The sequence below is a fragment of the Dendroctonus ponderosae genome, unplaced genomic scaffold (genome assembly GCF_020466585.1).
Source record: "Dendroctonus ponderosae isolate FM_Combo_2020 unplaced genomic scaffold, Dpon_F_20191213v2 Dpon_F_20191213_1, whole genome shotgun sequence".
NCBI lineage: Eukaryota > Metazoa > Arthropoda > Insecta > Coleoptera > Curculionidae > Dendroctonus > Dendroctonus ponderosae.
This window is the reverse complement of record NW_026017110.1, coordinates 51,479,575-51,503,945: the sequence shown is the minus strand read 5'-3', so window position 1 is coordinate 51,503,945 and position 24,371 is coordinate 51,479,575. Positions and strand designations below refer to the sequence as shown.

Sequence of the window (24,371 nt, the reverse complement as noted above, 5' to 3'; positions counted from 1 at the left end):
TAGCGATTTTCCCAATTAATTGCACAAGGCAATTTAATAAAACTTAATTCAAAATCTCGCTTAAAGTGGGGCATGCGAATTTTGTTTATCTCGCTAAATAAAAAAAAGTGCAATAAATGGCATGTTTTCTCATGGTGCAAAGTCCACTATTACAGCAGTGGATAGAACTTTAAAAATCCCCAATACTGTCGGATTAACTTAATGGTTTGGAGAAACGTACAAAATTGTAACACGAAATTTCCACAACATGGGCTTTTATACAGTTCTGAGAGACGGAGCAAGAAATGGATGTGTTTTACACTTCAACTAGGAAGTCGGAATTTTTAGACTGTTTGAAAATGAAAATGTTTGAAACAATTTAAAAGTTGAACTAAAAGTACTGCTGAGAACCACCTTTATTTCAACTGGTTTTGGCATATTAGATTAAACGTAAATTTAAATTACTTAAAATTCCCCATCAATGATAAATTAACAAAATTACTGGCGATATTAACTATAATAAGGCGTAACATTTCAATTTTAAATTATTAATGGAGTGAGTGAAACATTTCTATCAATAATGAACTCGACGCCATTATTCTCAGACAAAACTATTGTTGCCTATTCCTTCGCGAATATTCGTAGAATTATATAGTTGAAAAGATGAGATAAAAGTCAGCCAAACTTCGAAAACAAAAGCGTTTGTTTTATTATAACCCTTGAAAGTCAACTTTTCTGGATATAGTGTTTAATTAAAAAACCCAAATCAAAAACATCGTTATAAAAGTGAAAATGTTTTTGGATGATTATGTTTTCAAATATCAAAACATAAAGTTTGCGATGTGAAAATAGCAGACCGCTAACTCCGGAGATCCAATTTAAGTTTTTACATTTAACAAGTATATTAAAATCTAACACGTCTTCGAACCAAGATTTCAAATAATTTTGCTAAAAGCTAATTTAAGAATTTTCTGAAACCTCTTTAAACATATACGATGTGAATGTTGCTAGTTTTATTTAGAAGCCAGATGAAAAGAAAGGACAGGACTTAGCATTAATAAACAATTTTCTTAGTATTACCAATAACGTTGGCATTGAGGTAATAATAAAGGGTTATTGCCAAAAAAGAATACGAGTTGATTTCAAAGAAATTTATAGAGAATGAAATAAAGTGATTCCTTGAACGAACGTGGCAGCAACTGAAATATAGGTGACAAAAATACCGCAAATTTATCAAATTTGCCAGCAGGTCTAAATCCAATTAGACGTCACGCTTTCCTTTATTTTTAGCCAAGTTGACAAGTGAAATTTTAATTGGAAACAAGGGTTGAGAATACATTAAGTCTTTCAATTTGTTACTTTGCACGGCATCGATTTATTTTTCTTTAGTACGTATCTTGTTAGTTGCGTTAAGCCATTGCTAACGCAGTCTAATCTAAATGTAATTGCATCAAAAATGAGCCGCTTCAAATGCGTGTATTGATCAATTAATGTCGTTAATTTATTTGCTACCAAATACCTTGTGTGTAAAAGTGTGAAAATCTAAAATTGAGGCTTTTACAGTAAAGACTTATAACATAAATTTTCCGCAATATCCGTTTATTTTTATTAATAAATCCCCAAACTTGTGTTTTCCTGTGCTAGTGTTAAAATGTTTTAATTTTAATTAAAATGAGATGATAGGGGATAACTTTATTAAGTGTTCAATTATGTGTAAGTTTTTGTTGCCTTCGTCAAAACCGATCACAAAAAAAACGATTAGGAAAATTAATGCATTGTCGCTTTTTATGCAGTTTTTTTTAACTTATGTCTTTCCTGAATGCTTATCTCGGATCGAGGCGGTCTTCTTCAATAATTTAAACCTCACACTGACTAAAATTTTTCAAATATTTGAAAAATATTAGTTTAATACTGGCAATTTGTTTCGCGCTTAAGATCATACGTTAGAGCGTGTACTTGTTTAATAAAGCAATTTAGAATTTCAGCTCGCGTGGCAAATAGATATGAACCTTCATGTATTAACTCGATGCTTGACAGATAAAAGTAGAGCAAGAGCTTTTATTCCAACAAAACATCACACTGCTGATATTAAACATTATGTAGAGGCACGTAAAATATTCTTGTCATCGTATGATCTCAGCGGTTGAAAGCAAAACTGTTAATGGAAGAGTTTTGCATTTTTTACGTTGTTCGTGACTCAAATGTTGCGTTTTGAAAATATTGTCCTGTTGGTATTCACTTTGAGAGTGTGCATTTAATCTTTTTCAAATGTTTGATTTTATTCATTGCGTTGAGTCGACCCAGTTGTTTGCACACACAAAATAACTCAGGGAATAGTAAGTAGACTGTTTGATAATTATTTGTATATTTTTAAATATCCTGCAAAATTTAATTTATAAATTTTACCTACTAACTAAATGTTTCTACTGCAAAATGTTAAATTTGCTGTCAAGGCATAGAGGCTTTTAACAAAGCTCTGAAATTTATGACATAAAACATCATAATACAAATTGCTGCAGATTGAAATCTAAATAATACTTATATATATACCCAGGTCACAGTGAAATATGTATTTAATATCAAGTTTCATGATTATGATGCAAATATTGCGTGGCATTCCTGCGTAATTCTTCCTGTTGGTTTGCATTAAAAGGATTTCCAAGGTATTTGTTCTGTTCCCACAATAAAACAAATTTCCCCATATTAGATCAAGCCTGAAGGTGTGTTTCTTCTGTAAAAAGCTGTCATAATAGTCGGAAAAACCAAAAAGATGTTCTCCGTGCGCCAATTTTTTGTAGGAAAGATATCATTATGAATCCCTTTGGTGCTATATAATTCGTTTCCATATCGAATACTCGGGTTCAATATGTTGCCATAAAAAATAATTGAGTATAAGTGGAAAAGTTTGCTACAACTTATATGTATGTTCTAAAGAATCCCTGATATGTATATTCTTAAAGTTGGGGTTAGTTTGAAGTTGTGTTTACTATGCGTCTCATTTTGATGAAATTTATGAAATATGACTAGAACAAGAGGTTGCTTGGAAACTTTCATATAAGTTTTCGGTGGTTTGGGGGATGCTAAAACTCAAGATCTGATAAAACTAAAAGAATTATTCACAACTCAGATAGCGATTGCCATGAGTACGTCTTCACCTTTAGTTTGCAAAGAAAATATTGCATATTTCTGATCAAGATGAGGGAAAAATAAATTTTCGGTTTCTCACATGCTTTTGAAAATGTAGCTTTTATTAAGAGCCACCAAATAAATTGACGGATTTTATGGTTTATAGCATTCAAACTTTGAAAATAAATAGCTACAGATGAAGAAAACACATTCCACAAGACCTAATAATTATACAGTTTGATTAACCTTGTGATTGAAATTTAGAACAAATGGAACAGTCTTTACTAGAAGGCGCAATTCCTTATCAATATTTATGGAAGACAGATGCGCGAATATAGTTCATCTGTAAAATACCGATCAAGATTAATTAAGGTCAATTCGATATGACAACATAGACATACATTCTCTATGGTGCACTCTCTACATTGGATTGTATCATCCACATAGACATAGTCTTGAGTCTAGTTGGGGTTTGGAGTTTTTTTCGTGGAGTACAGTGGTGGAAAGTCATCCTGGACTTATATGGGCTGTGGAAATGTTGGGGCTGTTTTGGTATTGGATTCAGCAGGGTTATTGAGGCGGAAGTGGGTGGTATTAATGCTGACCGAAATAGGAGTTATTTAAAAATCTGTAGTACGTTAAAGTTGGCAATAACTTTATTTTAATTAAGACGACTGCTCATTTAAAGTGTTTATTATAAAAATCAGATCATACCAATAATAGTTAAAATTTAACTTTAAAAACGTTAATTTTTATGGTAAAATATTTTCAAAAAGTCCACCATTATTATCAATGTAAACGGTAATAATGGTCGACTTTTTAAAAATATCTTACAATAAAAGTTAAAGTTTTTAGAGTTAAATTTTAATTCCTATTGGTATGATTTGATTTTTATAATAAACACTTTAAATGAGCAGCCGTCTTAATTATTAAATAAAGTTATTGCCACCTTTAACGTACTACAGATTTTTAAATAACTCCTATTTCGGTCAGCATTAATAGCACCCACTTCCGCCTCAATAACCCTACTGAAAAAATTGGGTTAAATAAACCCAAATTTAATTTGTGGTCTCCTTTGCTCAACGTTGTGGGGATTTGTTTCATTCCAAAGATGTTCATTGTGTCGATTAAACATACCACAATTTGTAAATCGAGTTTCATCGGGCCACAATATTTTATAAGGGAATTGGATGTCGTGTTGGCATTTGCTTCGGAACCATGTACAAAAATTCACACGCAGCTCCTCATCCCCTGGATGTAAACTTTGGGATACTGATAATTTATACGGATGGAATTTGTGTTTTTTAGCTCTCATCACAGTGCTCTGGGAAGTCCCGGATTCTGCTGCGATCTCTCTGGCTAAAATCTGTGGATTCTGGCTTACAATGGCCAAGACATTAACCTCCACAGCTTCATTTATTAATTTATCTTCATTTTTTGGCTGCGTAAAACTTCCACAAGTGCCCAAATTGTCGAATAATCATATGAATGTTTCCAAGGACGGTTGACCACGGCCAAAATACCTCTCAACATATTAATCAGAGGCTCGTCTAGCATTTTTATCACTTCCAATGTAGGTTTAAATCATGTCGCGCTTTTCTTGACTGCAATAATTCATTTTTACAATAGAACTTAATGAGCTTAGTAGCTTAGTAGCCTACTTAGCTTTCTAAAATGAATTTAAACTTGAATGTCAAAAATCCAAAGATGTTGTTGATACTATTTTCCGTGACTTAAATTGAAAAAGTATAAATTGTTCGCAGACCCTTTATTTTCGAAAAAATCCTAACGATGTGATATATCACAGAAATCATAGTAAAATCCTCTATTCGATAAAGCAACAATCAAGTATGATTGCCATTTAAAAATTTTGAAATTTGTGTCATATGTCTAAACTGACTTTATTTTAGAGAAATGTCCTATTCCGCTTTGTTTGAAATTGAATTTCCTAAACTTTTTTTAATTAATGTTTTCCTGTCAAATTAATATCAACGGAACTAGGAGTAATTTACAAATTGACCATAAATAAGTTTTTCCGTCTATCTCTTGACAGCTGTCAAACTTTAGAAAATTAAATTGATTTCCAGTAGAGCATTCAAAACTACAATTCTTTGTAAGTTTAACCTGTTTCGTAATTGCTATAGTTTCGAAGAACCCTGTACTGGTCATCGAAAAAAACTCACCCTGTATAAATTGTCATTTGACTGCCTTAGTTGCAGAACCGTGGCCGACCTGAATTTCTGAACATATCAAATCGATTGAAAAGGAAAACCCTACTTTCTGCGATGCATATAACCTAATAGGTCTGGGAGAGGATTAGCGGGCCAACCAAACTCACCCTATGAGCAATAAAATGTTTCCCTCAGGAATGCCCTAGTGGAATACCGAAAGTAATCCGGTAAAATTAACCGTTCCAGAAGGGCAGGACTATAAAATGGAACGCGTTAACAATATATCGAATAAAAAGTGGCGCACAGTGAACCTCTTACGTAATGCTAATGCAACACGATTAGCAAGATACATTTTCATCAATTTAGCAACTTCATTTCGAAATCCACGCTAATCCACACTTGGCAGAAACAGACGGTGATTAATTTTAACGAACGACTTGTCTTAATCCACTGGCATTTAAATATAGTACTGCTATTGTCGCAAAAACTTCAATAATGTCACCCTTATCTACTCAATAATAGACACCCTTTCTAGCGCAATCCGAAGTTCCATTCTATTCCATGCTACATAAAAATTAAACAACGAAAAATATTTAAAATCCAGGGAATTAAGCATTTTTGCAATCAATGTCCAACACAAGAAGCGTGGAATAATAAATATGCCCACAAATTGCTACGTAGTCATGGGTGTAAAATAATAAACGACTCACGTGGCTATTTGTTTAAGAAAATGGCTTTCAGAAATTCAAACAAACGCAAACCATTTTGAATACGAATTGGAAACCATTTGGACTTATATGTTCTAGAAAAATAATGTTATAAAATAACTGTCGACAGTTGAACGAAGGGAGACAGTGGTCTAAGTGAGGAAACTTAAACAATTCCGAATTCGCTAGTTCTCCTCTGCTGGGTATTTCAGTTACAATTACTTTCCGTCTAATGCGCCCTATTATATTTGATACAATGCAACTTAGAACACATTACGACAGCTTGCTTAAAATAGGTTCTTAAAAAGTTTCGCTTAATTTTATTTTAAAATTCCGAAGCTGTGCTAGCAATAGTTTACACTTTCTCTAATTACTTCGTATATTATCTCAAATCGCACAAATATGTTTCATTTGCTGTCGGGCAATGGATTTTATGTAACGGACTTGGTAGTTATAAAAACGCTCACATTCTTTAAGCTCAACACATGGCTCCAAAGCTGTTCATTTCAAATATTTTAATAACGTTCTGAGATTGATGGGGAAAACTAACTTTAATATACAGCTGATAGTCAGCAGTTTTGGAATAGTAAATTATGTGTCACGGTTTTCCAGACAAGCTTGCCGAACATGCTGCATGTAACTCTCTAATGCTTAGCAAAACCGGCACAACATAAAAAACATGATGGTGTAAAAATAGCAGAATACATTTTAAAATGTGACTGAATTGTATTTATTTTTAGATATTTTTCCATTACGAATTATGTACACATGAAATTTATAGTGTTTCAAAATGTTAATCAAATAATTCAAGTCTTTTCAACAATAAGAGGTAAAACAGATTTTAATTTTCGCCGACAGAACGGTACAATTAAAATTTTACTAAACTCGCTTTAAAATAAAAGCATTAGAATACTAAACCGAAAAAGTCAACATAAATTAATTTGTTTTGTAGAATGAAACTTAAGCAGGTGCATGATGAAATATTTATGTAAAATTTCATTACTACCGGAAAATTTAATTACGGCCGGAACACGTTACAAAACATTTTATATTTTGCATTTTTAATCAGCTGCGCAAAGATAACTTGTTGTGATTTATATATGTTTACTCCAGGCATATGCAAATGCTCCTACACAATTTACGAATTTATGACACACGATTCGAGCATGAACTGATTCACACGGCATGATAAATAAAGATACAAACCAATGTATATTTAAATTTTTTTGCAATTCCTCTGCGTAAAGATGTAAATCTTGTTAATAATTAGCTCATGCGTACACAATTTGAAATCTTAAACTAACGGTTTTTCTCATTACTTATAGCCCAGATTTTAATTATATATGTTTGTTTCAACATTGTAATATGTTTGTTTCAACAAATGCTGTATTTGCACCAATTAATTCAAAGAAATTTTAAAGAATGATTGCTTGGAGCGAATATTGTGAATTTAAGAACCACAAGAGAAAAGCACAACGTAGCATATGATCCGTAGTGAAATCAAGGCAATTAAAAATGAAATATTTAGTCCATCGTTCTGGCTTTGAAATTGACTAAAATTTTCTTTTTCCCGATAGCGGAACTCGTCATTCCACTGCTGGCTTTGAAGCGCGAAACTGTAATTGCTTCAATGGAAATGTATTGAATGGATCTGTAATATTCTACTTAAAAAAGACTCATATTGAGCACGTATGAATATTTCGATTAAAAAGGCAATTCTATTTTATGTTTCGGAGTTAACTTCAATATATATTTGATATGTAGTCCTTTGTGCCATGAACTGCTCAACAAATCAAATATCGCATATTGAGAGATTTGTAAATTAATAAATTTTATATTAGCCCACTACAAACAAGGAAATAGAACAATTAATTAATGGTTGCTGTATGCATCATAATTTATAGGATTCCACTGTATTTATCAGTAAAATATAAATTATTTCCACGTATTTATATGAATACTGCTATCTCGTCTACCACAGTGTGAAGCTACTATTTGTACTAGTACCACATAAATAACCCATGAATATAAAATTCTATTGATGACCGATTCGGATTTTACCACTTGCTCAAGAACGTCACGACTCATAACCCGTTTATAGCTGCAGCCAATTTGATTGGCACATTTGGTGAAATATTTACGATACTATGAAACTTTAAGAGGCTCTCGAAACAGCGTGAAAATTAAATTGGAGCTTTCGGGAAGCGCGAAAAACTCCTGGTAATTGAACTGTCAAAGTACGATCGAATAGAGCGATGCCAAAATTTAATGCCACCGTATTTAACGTAAGAAGATAGGAAAGTTGCTACTTTGTTGAAATAGGAATTACAAAAAACACCAACTTGAACTGCGTCACCTTCAATAAATAATTTTTGTATGAAAAAACACCATTTGGTACTAAATTTTCGTTTCTGTTTAGGTTTATATATTATTAGGTACTAATTTATATCTTTTTTATTTCAGTATTTTCCGGAGGAGAAGCAGCTCATGCAGTGAAGAGATTTACAGGGTTATACACTGGACCATATTTCGATCCCAGTGCACCAACAAACATTACGACTCAGCTGGGTACCCATGCATACATGCCTTGCAAAGTAAAGCAGCTAGGAAATAAATCAGTATCTTGGATTAGGAAAAGAGATGGTCATATTCTAACTGTAGATAGATACACATTTATTGCTGATGATAGATTTCAAACGTTTCGAGTTGACGGTAGTGATACCTGGACGTTGCAAATCAAGTATGTCCAAGCCCGAGATGCCGGCCAATACGAATGCCAAGTTAGCACAGAACCCAAAATGAGCCATTTCATTACTTTGAACATTGTTAGTAAGTACGATTTTAGTCCTAAACAATTTATTACATTAATACACTGAACTGTCTTTGGCACATTGTAAGGGTTTTTCTCACACGAAAAAATTAGGCTTTCTATCCGTCTAATACTTCCTGCATACAAATTTGTCTCGACTGAGACTGAGAGAGAGTTTTTTCTAGAGCAGCTTTTTCTACTTACTGATATAAAAAGTTAATAAATAAATTTAAATTTGTATTTACTTTCCTGACTGTGTTTCAATTCCAAATCAAAATTAATTCCTGGGTTTCAGTCATTTATTGTCTTTATTTATCTCAATTATCATCAATCACAAAGCACTCTTTATCAATGTGTAATAAAACAAACGAAAAAATTATGTTTCTGAAAGACTTTAACAAAGAAAATTTGTGAATCCAAATGTTCAAGAAAAAGATTTGAAAAATGTATAAAATAATGAGAACAATGATAATAAAATGATGATTCTTCTTATGGCACGGGGCAAACTTAATGGAATGCGCCACGGTGTCGTAATGTTTAGCATAGATAAAAACAAGTAGATACGCAGCTCTCTCTCGCACACACACAGCCGCCCTCGAATTCCATTGGCCCGGTCGTCTGATATATGGAGTAGTGTAGCCTGTGGTCCGTTCGTGTGAATATAATGCTGTGTAGTCCTTGGGCCGGTGTCATGGACCTCCCACTAACACACCCGAACTAATGCTCAACAACACCGAAATCCCACTTTCTAAATCTCTCAAATATCTTGGCGTTATCATCGATTCTAGACTAAACTTTGTCGAGCACATTAACAAAATAATCACCAAAGGAAGCCAAACAGCCGGCATCCGTTACCCTCTTTTAAACCAGAAAAGCAAGCTCACTCTGAAAAACAAAACTCTGCTCTACAAGCAAGTAATCAGGTCGCAAATTTGCTATGCTGCCCCCATCATTAGCCAAACCTCCAAAAAAACCATAGGGAAACTCCAAATCTGCCAAAACAAAATCCTCCGCAAAATGACAAAACCCCCCTGGTACGTCCGTAACTCACAATCACGCGAACCTTCAAATCGAAACCGTGCAACAGTTCGTCTCAAAGCTTCATGAAACGTTCAAAACTCGCGTCCTTAACCACCCAAACCCACTAATTAAAGACACGTTTTCCCAAACTATCCCAAACCCACGCTACCTAACCCCGACAAGTCTAATGGCAGACCCCCCCTGGAATCACCCGCCTTAAGCAGGTGTTTCCCGACATCTCAAACCTCCTGGAAAGTACCTAAACTCTCTTACTCTTCCAAATTTAAAACTTAAAACCAACCGCCACAAACCACTACTTTCTCGCTCCGTTCCCCTACTTTTCTCTTTTCTTCGTTCGCTCTCAGTCCCACAAACTCCCAAAACCCACACCCCTAACCCACCAAGGCTCTTGCAGGATACCAGCAAAGACAAAAAGCTTTAAATGGCTATGTCTGCGTTAAACATCAAGTTAAGGGCCGGTGTCATTTGGATGCGTTTTCGTCAGAAATCGTGCGCAGAGGATCTATTAATCCAATATCATTGCAATGTATAGATCTAGAGAAACTAGATCCGAACAAGCCATTGTAAGTAAAATGTTATATCAAATTGATTAAAAATTAATTTAATAAAATTTTAATTAAATAATTAAAATTTTAAGAAAAGAAACTATTGGGTTGCGGATACATTAGCAAAACGAAAAAAATTTGCAGAATTATATTGTTAATATGAAGATTTTGATGAATATAAATGAATGAAACCGAAGCAGAAAGAGTTATCAGTTTTCAACATCCATTTCAGTTCGGCGTGTTACAAAAATATTCTCTATTCAGTCAGAAACACTGCGAACCTGCGAACAAATCCCATTTGTTTCGGCTAATTCGCACATCGCAATGGTTCGTAGGAATGCGTACAAAGGACTTCAGTTCTAGTGGTCAACCTCCAGTCCGGTGCAATGAAATTGGATGAATCGCTCCTTCTAGCACGATTTCTGTTCAACAAACACAGTTCGGAAGAAAACTATTTGCCTTAGCCAAACCTACCAAAAATTTCCATTCATTTTAAGTAGATATTGAAATATTGATTTTTCTTCTGATAGGGCGCAACATTTAATGTAATTTCTTGAATCAAAGTTACAATCAAAGATGATGAATAATCCAGAACACGCTACCACCGAGCAAGATAAGATCTAGTGTTACAATTCGTTTCTTATTACAATTATCATAAACCAATTGTCACTTTTGTAGGGTAGATAATGATATTGTAGATAACAGCAACTATTGAAGAATTTTAAATTTTGTAAATATAATATAAATTTTACATTCGAAAGGAAATTAAATTWCATTTTACCTATTCCTGATGACATTTATAAATTATTATACTTTAACAAGAATATTAAAAGTGTAAATTAGTGCTATCACTGCATGCTGCTGCTATGCGTGAAGCAATTTCAATATTTTATGGTTTCTATTAATAGTATGAAGTTATTACTTCTGTTGAAAGTCCAGTGACGCACACGTTCTTTTTATCGATGAGGTTTGGAAAATAATCTCTTATGCACTGCTCTTCTTCTTCTGTAACTCTAGTCGGTGTGGGACTCTGTCCTAACTATTTATTCACTAAAATTCTTCTCTGACAGTTGAAGTAACATTCAGCGATACAGTGCGCTCATTTCTGCCTTCGTTTGTTCCGCTCCTTCATTCCTCTTGAATATTCAGTGCAAGGCCAAGAAGAAGCAATTTAAAACGGATACGCATGACTTGATTTAATAGGAATTTTCACTTCCTAGTAGTCTTCATCTTCCTGTTGCATATAATGGTCACTATATCAGATCAGCCTCTAGTTCGTTTAGATGTTTTTTGTAGGGGCTTGTGTCGCGTGTATATACTGCATTATAGGTTCTAGCTGGTCTTTCTTGCGTACTGACTGTACCGACTTACAAGCTGATTTGGGATAAATAGCCGCAACATCTTCTCTCAATAGTATCTCTATTCTTTCCAGCTGAATCTTGGTCTTTGTCTCTGCTTCCTTTACTCCTATTAGTCCTAGTCATCAAAGGGATTTTCGCTCCATTTGCGTCACTGGGCAGGACTTTTAGTTCTCCTACTCATAGACAATGCACGATTTTAGAGTCGCAATTCTGCCTGAATTTGAAAATAGTAAATATGAAACTGATTTCAATCTTTTTGTATATAATTAAATAATGCTTCTTTTATAATATCAAAATATGTTTAGTCACAAAACAAACGTTCCCATGTGCATGTAAAGTGTCTTCATTGGCTAGTCCGTTAACCAGCTAGAAAGTTAGAATAAATCATTGGCACAGCTAAAAGCGTTCTATATTTAAAAGACAGCGAATTGTAACCAAAGATTGTAGTTAAGAGGCACTTTATACAAATATGGAAATTAAATTTTAATATATCCAAATGGGACAAAGCAGAATGCGAATATCTGAAAGAGAAGAATTGCCGGGCATATCACAATGAGTGCGGTGATTTGACGAGGACACGCGAAACCCTATCAGATCTTAATGTTGCCCGGGGCCTCGATTTGGAACGTCTATTCTATGTAAATCCGGAATACTTCTTCTGTTTTTTAACACAGGCATTTGGATTTCCGTTTTAATAAAGTTGGGAAAGTTATGCCACCATTGAACGCTTAACGGGTATCTTCAATGAGTTCCATAATAGGCAATATATTCTAAATTATAAATGGAAAACAAGTTTTTTATGGTTAATCTATTTACACATGGTGACCCAAAAATAAATTACGAACATCGACTTAATTTTTTCAAATCGAGGCACCCATTTGTTATTTCGAGTATAAATTCTCCATTAAATTATCACTATAATTCAGGTACCAGGACTCGATTAGTTTACGAGGTAAAAAAAGTATTTAACCAAATAACAAGATGCGATAAAGAGAAATCGTACCTAAGATGATAGTAGTTGTAGCAGTATTGTGAGGGACCCGATGGGTCCCCTCAATCCATCCCCACCTTACCACTCCTTATCTTCGCTACCCAGGCGTCCCGTCTCCCTAATAAAGGCAAGGATCCGTCTCCACTGCCAGGAAGACAACTGGAAGGCCCTGAGGAGACGCCTCCTAGTGCACGACAGTTCTGACAGACTCCTAATAGGTGGTATGATGTTTCCTCCTCTATGCCACATTGTGGACACACGAGGCTATCACCAATGTCTAGTAGGTGTAGGTTTCTGTTCGGACCACAGTGACCTGTCATGACCCGAACCACAGTTCTCAGGGCCTAGCGACTCCTTGACATCAACCATTTGGATGTTGCCGGGGCGTCACTTGAGTTTCCTATCAACTCTTTGGCTTTTCTAGACCCTTCCACATATCTCCATATCTCTGTGGTGCCTCTAAGAGCCCATTATAAGCCCTTGTGCCTGTCGGATAATTAACCCTTTGTGATGTGTGGCAGTTATTAGGCTCTCAGAAGATCGGAGCCTTCCCAATGTATCGGCCCGTTCGTTTCCCGCGAACCCCATGTGCGTCGGAATCCACACTAGGTTTACCTGTTTCTGTTCTGCCACTTTGTTCAGGGCATCCCAGCAGTGCTAGATCAGTCACTAGAGCAGTAGCCCATCTTGAAACTTGAGAGGGCCTTGAGGGCAGCCTGGCTGTCGAAGTAGATCTCTACTACTCCCTCTGGTCCTTATGTCAGCGTTGAAGCGCGCAAATTTACCACATCTAAAATAATTTTGCGGCCTGAAGGACGACAATACTTCGATGGCTTGCCACATGAGTAAATGTTCGAATTGTTTATATTTCTGAAACATGGCAATAAAATTGTATTCCTTTTTTATATCTTTTTTCCTTGTCTCAGATGTTGATGTTAAAAAAAGGCTGAAAGAACTGATATTCGCGCGATATGGCACCACTCCACACTGAGTTGAAAAAGTGGATCCCAAAAGGTGTGCGTGCCATAACTCAGAAAATGGAAGAAAACATGCAACAAGAATTTATCGATCGCCTTCAATAATGTCTAGCCACACATTTTGAGCATTTAATTTGATTGTTGTTCGGTTAAACTAATACTCGTGTAACTATAGCACATGATACGTAAATCATACTTAGAATGCAATGCAGAATTCAAAATTGAAATAAAAAGCAAGTGCATCCATTTCAAGAAAATAGGTTGATGCTCGTAATTGATTTCTGGAGCACCCTGAATAAATAAATTTAATATAAAAAAATCGCATGTAGAAATTAAAATTGACAGGTCCGAACATTTTTGCCACAAAATACTCCGCTTCTTCTGGGACTCAGTGTATATTTTCACTATCAAACCGTCTTTAGACCAACACGCCTGAGAAAACATGGCAATCACCATAAACAAATAATATTTCAAAAATCACTGAATCTGATAAACAATTTTCTTTCCAGTACCAAAAATTGAAATAACTGGAGAACCCGACATGTTCGTTAAAATGGGAAGCCGAGTTCAGCTTCGATGTGTCATCACCCAAGCATTAGAGGAGCCAGCCTATATATTCTGGTACCATGACGGGGAGCGAGTCCTCACATACGATAAAAGCGCCATCGATATACATGCTAAAAGAGAAGGAACTGATACAACAGTGAGCACTTTGCTCATACATTATACTAATCAAGAGGATTCTGGAAACTACACCTGCAGCCCATCGAAACTTGATTCATCGTCAGTTGTTCTTCACGTTTTGAACGGTAAGTTACTTTATTTGTGCTGACCTCTCGGCATCAAACAATTTTAAAGCAAAAACGGCAAACTTAACGCTGGAACAAGCCAAGACACATATGCTAAGTGAAGTTAGTTTAAACATTGTTAATATTTCACGAGTTGAAATTAAGCCTTTTTGTCCATAAAACAAAGTTCATCAGAAAATCAAATCTGCATGGATATAAATTTTGTTCTCGTGTTTTCTACTAGTTAAAATCAAGGGGAGTAACTGAGGGTGGAGTTGAAGGTGCCACTTGCCTGCATATAATTACTTTAGATCAGCGATAACAAGTTTTGCTTTATTGACTTATCAAATAAAACTGGCCCCAGTTTTAAACGGTCAGGTAGCATGTGAGGATATTTTTGTAGCTAAAAATCGGGAAAAGGGAACGGAAACGAAGACGTGTGCTAAGAGAAGTTTCGAAAATAGAAGACCGATCAATGTGGTCATTACGTTGTCAATAATAATAATTCCAAGCAATTGCCATGTAGCTGAAATTCAGGTTTTTGGTTGGGTTTTATCGCCGGTTATCACCTACAGTCGAAATATTTTACAGTCACGAGCGTTATTAACACAATGACGAAAATACGTGCAGTGCCACAAATGCAAATGTGAAAATTCGAGAATTTCTAAATATGAGAAATGTGGATGTTTTACTAAACATTTTGGTCTGAAACTCGTAAAGTTGTTAAGCATTGACACATTATTTCCAAAACATAAAAATCATATTCAATTTTGTGCAAATTTCCTGAGGGGTAAATAATTTATGGGAGTATAATCTCCCTTGGACGCATATTTGAAATTTGATTTTGTTGAACGATCAACCGAGTTTTATTTCCTGAATTATTCTCAAAGAGCTGCTTTATTATTATTTCATGGTATTTCAGCGCAGATGAATTCTAGTTTTATTTCCGTCCATATTTTCAAAGCTGTTTTAATATCCTATACTCTCATGCCCTACTTTCCTATTTTATAGATAGATAAATCTTTATTCGCATATTTTAAGACTCTGCATTCTGTAGAGTCTTGCCTATTTCTCGAACTTGGCCGTTGATATAGATTCATTTCTAAAATGTGAATTCGAAGATCGAGTCAGAAATGGTTTGGTTATGTGTTGATTCGAATCTCTATGTCTCTACTATCATAGCAATAAAATCCAAATGGCAATTAAAGGGGCAGGAAGCAATTTTCCCTAACATAAAAGCTACGAGTGTGGAATTGACTTTCCGTTTTACTAAGTTTGGGGGTTTAATCTCACTTTTCGATTATGACTTCTTCAAAGGAAATAAATTTAAATAATAAATCGATAGAAAGTTGATCTTGATAAGCTGAATGTGCTTACACATTTTAAACATTGAATCCGTATTAAAAATGATTCAATTTTGTAAACAAGACTGGTTTTAAGGCTACCAAAAATCGGAAATTTCGAGGAGAATAATAATGTTTATACACAAACGACTTTTCAGATAGCAAGTATTTTAAACATGATGTAGCAAATATAATTCAGCTTTAACATGTTTATGAACTAGAAAATGTATTTTTGGTACTTTTACTTTATTAACTAATTTACCAGCGTTTAGAAATTGTACCACTGAAAGAAGCTTGTTATAATGATATATTATTAAGCACGCTTTATTGTTGTGTGTTCATAAGAAAGTAATAAATGTTTGGGTTAAGTCAGTTGACTCGTTTTGTAACGCTAAAGTCGGCTACAGTATCTAGAAATATTTGAAAATTTTAACAGTCTGCACAATACTGTTCAGCAACTGTTTTCTTTTTTCGAACAGTAATAATAAATATGTTTCAGCAATAAAGATAGACGAGCATATAAAAAAATGAAAATAATTTCCAGTTCCACTATTTGTTTAATAAACGTTTCACTTACTTGTATGATCGATGAAATATTTAAAGCAACACTAACTCCATTCTACAGTGACAAATTCGTAACAATTATTTAAATTAGAGACACTTGTGCTAACTAACGTTATTTGTAAACGCTTACCCTCTAAATTAAATTAATAAAATCGCAGCATTCGAATAAACGTTATGTGATGTTATACACGGTTTTCGCCGTGCTGTAAAATGCTATTAAAGTCAAGGTGTTGTGATTTATATAATTATTAATATTCTCTTAGTTAAGTTTAATTATATTTGTTGCAGGGGAACATCCAGCGGCAATGCAACGTGGAAAAAACTCAGCATCGCCTATTCCTGCATGGTCTCATCTATCAATTGGATTGGGATTGGCAGCTTGTACTCCCCCTCGATTTGCAATTGCAGTAGCTTTGACTTTGGCCATAATTAGTGAGGTACTTGCATGTTAAGTTAATGCATTTAAAATAAGAGATAAATGTGTCATTTGGGTAATTTTGTTATATATTTGCTCTCATCATTATCAGATTGTTGTAAGAGTTTGCTCTGCAAACTTTTTCATATGAATCTCGAACTAGAAAGCCATTAGTTTTAAAATAAAATAGCATTGCCCATAATGGCATATTACTCTACTCAGTGGTAAATATACTTTGGTTGTGGCAAAACATCAACATAAAGGGGATGAAATATATCATTAATTAATATTTTATTCTTAGATGTTCTTTTGTATAATGTATATTACGTTAATTTTCTAATACTTATAGAACATATGAGCTTAGTAGAAACAAGTTATTGAGCCAAATTTATTTTAAAAAGTTAATTAGAGGTTAGTGAGCCCTAAATAAATTTTATTCATGTAAATATTAGGATAAGGCTTAAAAATTACAGTACGAAAAATCTATTTTATTGAGATAGTTCGCCCCCTTTGTGCAACATTTAGTTTATTTTAGTCGCCGTAATTTTAACGATAGATTTTATATAACAAATACAAAATTTGTATGACTTAAGGTATGCGCGTCGATTTTAAACCCGATGATTCAAATGCAAAAATACATCCATTAACTGGGAAAGTAAACAACAAACTTTAATTTGCTATTGATTATCTGATACATTAAGATGTCGCCATATAAAACATCAATGGGCTTGTAAAATGCAAAAAGGAAATTAGTAAAAAATCTAATTATTTCCCCCAAACCTGTTGGTGGTTAACTTCTTCAATTTCCTGTATTCAGCTGCTATTCTAGGGAGGCATGGCTTAAGAGCTTATTTCCGGCAATATCTGATTTAAATTTAACTTCGAGCTAGATGACGCTATTTCGACATAGGAGCTTTACATAACGAAACACAGATAATATTTGATAATCCCGTACAATTTGAATCTTTAAAATGTTCGCCATGTTTATCAGCCTTTTTGATTAATATCATTATCATAATTGATCATTTTGTTTTAACCATTGGGACTGAATATTTCTAGAATCGAAATGCCATAAATCATCTTGAAGCGGAAACAGGATCTGTCTGCAACTTGTAAGAACGAACTGTTTGAAATATTTGGAAGGAAATTGTATTGTTTGATTAGATCCTGATTATGCTACATTTTTAAACTTTCATAGAAGTATGAGCTAGTTTTTATGGTGCTTCCATATTGAGCAATTGCATACACTTTTGAAGGTTTATCCATCAGAAGAACGTTGATTTTGATCGTAGGCATAGTAACTTTTGCCTCATGAATATCCCTGAACTTTAGCTGATTACATTTTGTCAAATTAACTTTAGGTGATGCCTTGGAAATGAATTGATTATCGTACACACTTTAAGGGGAGCAATATTTCCTGATGGCAGGCCGCATTTAAAAATGTTGCTGTCATCAAAGGCAAAACAGAAAAAAAGACTTATAATTTATATGTTCTCTTTTTCAACTTACAATTTATATTTAATTAAGGGATATACTAAATACAGCGCCGTTACATTTTACTGATTTTTACCTACAATTTAATAATAAGTGTTCACAATATTTGGGATAATTTTTTCAATTTTTTTATCATCAATACCAAGATTTGATATTATAAGCCTTATCCGTTACTTGATTTGCCGACACTAAATCTAATTTTCTCGTCTTATTTGCTTATTATTATTATTGATTTGTTGGGTGTGTTTTATTATTAAAAAGGCTATTTTCCACCGAATTCAAAGCCATCGCGTTCTTAAATTCACTAAAATTATTCATGAGGCCTCAAAATTGGGCAAATATTGGTTGAAATCACATACAGGGTGTCTCGAAATTGTAGGTCAACAATAATAGTGCGTACAAAAGACCGGAAAATAAGGCCAGTTCTTCATATACAATTTTTTCCGATTCCGTTAAGCACTTGATAGGCCCATTTTTTTGTTTCAAAAACTTATACCTTGTTTTTCTCGATATCTCTTATGGCTTTCGAGATAAAAAAAAACTATTTTCATATTTTGTAGTAATAAAACTAATACTATCAAAGTAATACGTATGTGAAAACAAAATCGATCCTTCTTATAATTAACTATGGTAAATGTTCAAAATGCGTCCCGTTTGTCTCTATGCACTTTGTAAGACTGTTTAAATATTTTCGTTTCACCTGGAATAACATATTTCGGTCATTTCTAAAAATATTGGAATACGCAATAATGCTATTTCAGAGCTCTTCTTTAGTGGTAACAGGAGTAGAGTAAACCAATGCCATGAGGTGAAGCAAAAATCCAATTGGTTAAGGCCACGAGAACGGGGTGGCAAGCGAATAGTGCCGCCTCGGCCGATCCATATATTCTAATATTATTAGAAATTACCATAATATGTTATTGCGGGTGCAACTAATATGTTTAAACAATTTTGCAAAGTGTATGGAGGCAAACCGGTCGCATTTTGAATATTTACCTTAGTTAATCATAACAAGGTTGGATTTTATTTTCACCTACGTACGAGTATTACCTTGATAGTTTTAGTTTGATCACTACAAACGACAAAAAGTGTTTCATCTGAAAAGCCGTAAGAGATATCGATAAAAACACGGTAAATCTTTTTTGAAGCAAAAAATGGGTCTATCTAAGTGCTTGTTCACATCCCCAAATTTGGCAATACAAGATACCTGTACTACACCTGTACTTGTACCAAGATTTTGGAGACATTTCCAATTAAAAAAGACGAGTATCTATGAGCTGCTTTTGCTGCAAACATTTCACAAACGTCAAATAAATGGCGTAATAATTAAGAATAAATTAAATTTTTCAACTTGTTTGAACAACAGTTTAAGGGCCATAATTCGATATAGAAGTCAGATTGGAAAAAATTGTATATGAAGTATTGGCCTTATTTTCAGGTCTTCTGCACGCAGCAGGTATTATTGTTGACAAACAATGTCGGGATACACTGCATATTGAAAACGTTGCACATTTTATTAAAATTGGCAAGTTTTTACCATCAAGTCCAACTTTTCAAACCTAAAAAATAATCTATTGATTAACGTTTTGTTATCATTGGTTTGATTACGGTTATATGGGGAAATAATGTGGTAAATATGCTTTAATAAATTTGTATAACATTAGCTCAGAATTGATTAATGTTACAGGTATTAAATTAATTTATCCTTTTAGAGGGCTGATTGTAATAGACGTCGGTTCAGTTTCAAGAAACACGACACCATCGGAATAATTATTATTACTGCTGATAGTGTTGAGTGAGTCGAGACGTACGCAACTAGCACAGGTTCCAAATTATGTCTTAACTAATTAGGAAGGACGTTCATCAATTATTCGCGCTAACATGCGGTGTTTCAGTAAAGGAAACTAGGTCACAAATGACTGACGAAATAGAGCTCAAAAACCTTTCCTTGATAATGGATTTTTTTCCGCCACATTAATTGTACTTTTGCATTTGACAACAAATATCTTTCATCCCCAGCCTGTTAAAATATCTGTAGTAGGGCGATTAACTCCAGTAACTGTGCTACTTTTGTATAGGGAAAGTTTCATTTGAATGCATACCATTACCAGACGTCCTAACAGTACGTACACTATATCAACATTATTAACAGGTCAGGGCAAAATAATTGTTATGCATTATTCAATAGTTCACTAAATGAAATGGAACTCCATAAGAAATCACTGGTGTTTTCACAGAAAATGTATAAAAATGTTCAGTCTAATAAACAATTAAGAAAGTTAATAAACAATTAAAAATGTTTTAAGGATATATATCATTCAAGGCCAAGACTATCGAAAATAAATCTTCGGGCAATTAATTGTTTATTAGAAGCATGCCATAACTTACACAGAACGCTACTTCAGTATAAACCATTAGTCCAGATGATCTTCAAAGCCATCTCAAAGTAACGTTGTTGTAAGATTATAACTGTTTTAATTTAATTTTCAATTAGTTTGTAAATACTTTTTCTAACCCAGTTTTAAGGAAGACGCTTGATACGTCTTAAGTATAACAATTTAAGTGTGATTATACTTAAGTAAGTTAGATCTAAATGTAAAATTATTTATCAAAACGGTTAACTCTGAACATTTGAGTAAGCTGTACAAAATGCGCTGTACACTAATATTGTTAGTTACTTAAAACTGTTTGGTTAAGTTTACATTTTCAAAATGTGAAAATAATTTTGTCTGGAAAGTATCTATGTATAAACATATACCGTTCATCAAAACAAATGTTCTGCTGTTATTGAAGTCTGTATTAGCCATAGCATTTTAACTTTCCGTGTCCATTTTATTGATGTATTTTAGATAAGGGCAGAATGTAATCCATCTTTATGTTAAATATATCGTTAAAATAAAACCAAATTCGTTTCATTTTTATTTGTCAGTATTCAATTGATTCAAGATTCCTGTTTTTAAAGATCTTTAAGAAATGTGAATTGTTTGATAAACAGTATTTAAATTATCTACAGGGTGGGCCGACGAAAGGGCCGCACCCCTATTTATGACTCTCCTGGTAGATTTCGAAAAAAACGCTCGAACACGTCAACTTTGATTTAAAATGTTACATCTTTCTCACGATCATTGCATTATACAGCGTGTTTCATAAACAAGATACTACGTCACACTTTTGATATTTAAACGAAAACCAAAAACCTATCAGTTTATTTCAGTATGGCATGTCACATATCTATCTCCAACCGTTTAAATTTTATTTGCATTTCTCGCTGTACAAATGCTGTTTAATGAACGAGATATTGAGCCATTCGAAATAGGCCTGGGTGACTCAGTGAATTTTTTGGAGTTGGTGCAATGATGCGCAAATGGCTTGGCAAAAATAATAATACTTTTAAAGTTTCATCAAAATTTCAGAATTTTCCAATTTTAGCAGATACTCTTACATCTAAACGCTCAATCTTCTAAAGTTTCACTTAAAAATTCGGACAATCTTAGGGTATTAAATAAATTGTATTGGAACACTCGTCTCTTTCTTCGCTTTTCAAAAAGTGTGAAATCTCTTTCCAACTTCGAATTTGGGACAAAAATTAAATCAAACAAAGAACACAATAAGCGAAAGTCTATAATTAATTATTTGGAAAACTGGTCATCCCCATGCATCTGCAGCCTGTAGTATTTGTTGTGTTTTTTGTTCAGACTGAATTTTTTCTTGCTTTACTTACTACTCAAAAACGCTCTATTTTGTACAGTTTCGGGAAAAATTACAAGATAAATTTATAGCGTTGTAGATATTTTACAAAAATATTTTTCAGCGTCTAATTCGGGACAAAATTGAAAATAAATTTCTTCCGTTTTTTCTGAAACTGAAAGCTTTTAATAAAAATCGCAAGAAAACCTGTTATTTTATTTTCTGAAAATCATGGGGTCTTGTCAGCAAAAAAATCCAAAATTAGGTATGTTCGAAAATTCGCCCCAATCATCGCTTTGCAGAGAATTTTAGACAAGTCTTTTCAGCTTCGAATTTGGCACAAAAACCTAATAGTTTTATTTAGTTGTTTACCGAAAGTAATTAAGATATTACCTTTAAAAAACGACCAGAGAGCAAAAGTTTACCAAATGATTTGGAAGTTCTTTAAAATTTTAGGTCTTTCCAGTTGTAACAAAGTTTTTCTTACGCAATTCGTTTTACGCAAAAAAACGTATTATTTTCTGAAGTTCTACTTAAGAAACCTTACAATCTTCAGGTGTTTTTCATGAAAAATTATAAATGAAATTTTATGACTCGCCTCCTTAACCGCTTTGTAAAAATATTTCGAAAACCTTTTGCAGCTTCGTATTTTAGACAAATCCCTTATTCATTGTTCCGGGTTTTTCCCAAAAACATTTTCCCGAACTTTTCTAATACCCGTTTTACGTTTGAATTTGACACAAAATCGGATCTCTTGTTTTTTTTTCGAAAAAATTTTAGTTTTCCCTGAAAACGATCAGAGAAACCAAAAGCATATAATCAACAATTTCGAAAACTCGTCGCCCTCATCGCTCTGAAGAATTCTTAAGATTACCTGAAAATTTCAGGTGTTTTGCCGTTCAGAGCAAAAACCAAAAAGACAGTATTTTCAACCAATCAGCCCTTTTTTAGATGTTAAAATTCCAGTCTGGGGTCTGGTAAAGCTTCGATCCGCTTTAATTAATTACTTATAACTCATTAACTCAGAGAGCAGCAACAACTCAAAAGCACAACTCGACACAGTGTTACCAGGACCTAGTTTGAAAGTATTCCAGATTGCCGTTTCTATGGATGCCTACTGATCAGCAAAACAAATCAAAAAAGTCGCTGTCAGATGTGTGTTTTGTGTGTTCTTAAACGATTTTCAACTTAACTTGCACATCTTTCAATTGAATGAAATTTTCGATTCGCAAAAGAGTAGAAATAATTGAAAGTTCTCCCAGAGCTAACGCCCGTTGACATACATCTTTATCAGTTACATCCCGACAGAACTATAAACGATAAGTATGTGATAAAATTAAGCAAGAAATTTGAAGAATCTGGATCTGTTACTAATATTCTGCACCATTAAATTCGAACGGTGGGAAAAAATGCTATTGAAACCGTGGTTTTGCTACACGTGGCACTTGTCAATACCCAAAGTAACTAACTAAGCCCAACGCTAACTGGCTACATCTTCTGGAGTTCCTCACACGTCAATACGAAGAATCACATTTAGGAATGTTTTCCGGGCTTTGAAGCCGTGTTCTATGGGAATTTATTCCTGACGCTTTGTCCACAACTGCGGTGGACATTATCAAAGGCGATGAGGGAGTGGGCGAAGTGATCAACATAACGAAAGCAACACTTAGGTTTCCTCACGGCTGTGTCCAGAGCGTTCTTCTCAAATTTTTCCATAAAATAGTTGGCTATTACTGGACTAAGAGGGCTGCCCATTGCTACTCCATCCGTCTGCTCAAAGAATTCGCTGTTCCACTGAAAGTAGGTTGTGCTTAGACAGTGTTCGAAGAGTTTGGCGATGTCTGGTGGAAATTATCTCGCAACAAGTTCCATTGCCTCCCTGATTGATACCATTGTGAACAATGCAACCACATCAAAACTCACAAGGATTTTCCCGGGCTACAACGACAACGAGTGAACAAAATGGGATGAGTCCTTTATAAAGCTGTCCGTTTTTCCAATTTTTGGCTGTGACATTTTAGCTAGATATTTTGCAATATTGTAGGTCGGACTTCCAATAGCGCTCACAATGGGTCTCAGTGGTACATCCGGTTTATGGATCTTGGAAGAGCATACATCGGCACCAAAAAACGAAGCATAAACACTAGGATCCGGAGCACAAACAAAGTTGCAGATTGGGACAAACAGAAAAAATCAGCAGTAGCGGAGCACGCACTGCTAGACGGCCACCAAATACGCTTCGACGAAGTGGACATTCTGCACCAATCTGAAAGATACGACCCGAGACTCACCAGAGAGGCCATCGAAATATTTAAACACCAAAACAACTTTAACAGAAAAGAAGAAATTACGGCACTCAATCCAGATTGGAAG

At 34.2% G+C, this 24,371-nt stretch overlaps 1 protein-coding gene across 3 annotated transcripts in view; it reads left to right on the top strand.

Moving 5' to 3' along the window:
- Nucleotides 1–21,212, top strand: part of LOC109537191 (hemicentin-2) — a 295,811-nt gene extending 274,599 nt beyond the window's left edge. For all 3 annotated transcript variants that reach the window (XM_048669075.1, XM_019903794.2, XM_048669068.1), the window contains 3 exons: nt 8,447–8,812; nt 14,217–14,516; nt 16,691–21,212. In XM_048669075.1, the coding sequence (XP_048525032.1) occupies nt 8,447–8,812; nt 14,217–14,516; nt 16,691–16,854 (830 nt within the window). In that variant the 3' untranslated portion in view covers nt 16,855–21,212. The remainder of the gene's footprint in view (nt 1–8,446; nt 8,813–14,216; nt 14,517–16,690) is intronic.
- Nucleotides 21,213–24,371: the final 3,159 nt, after the last annotated feature.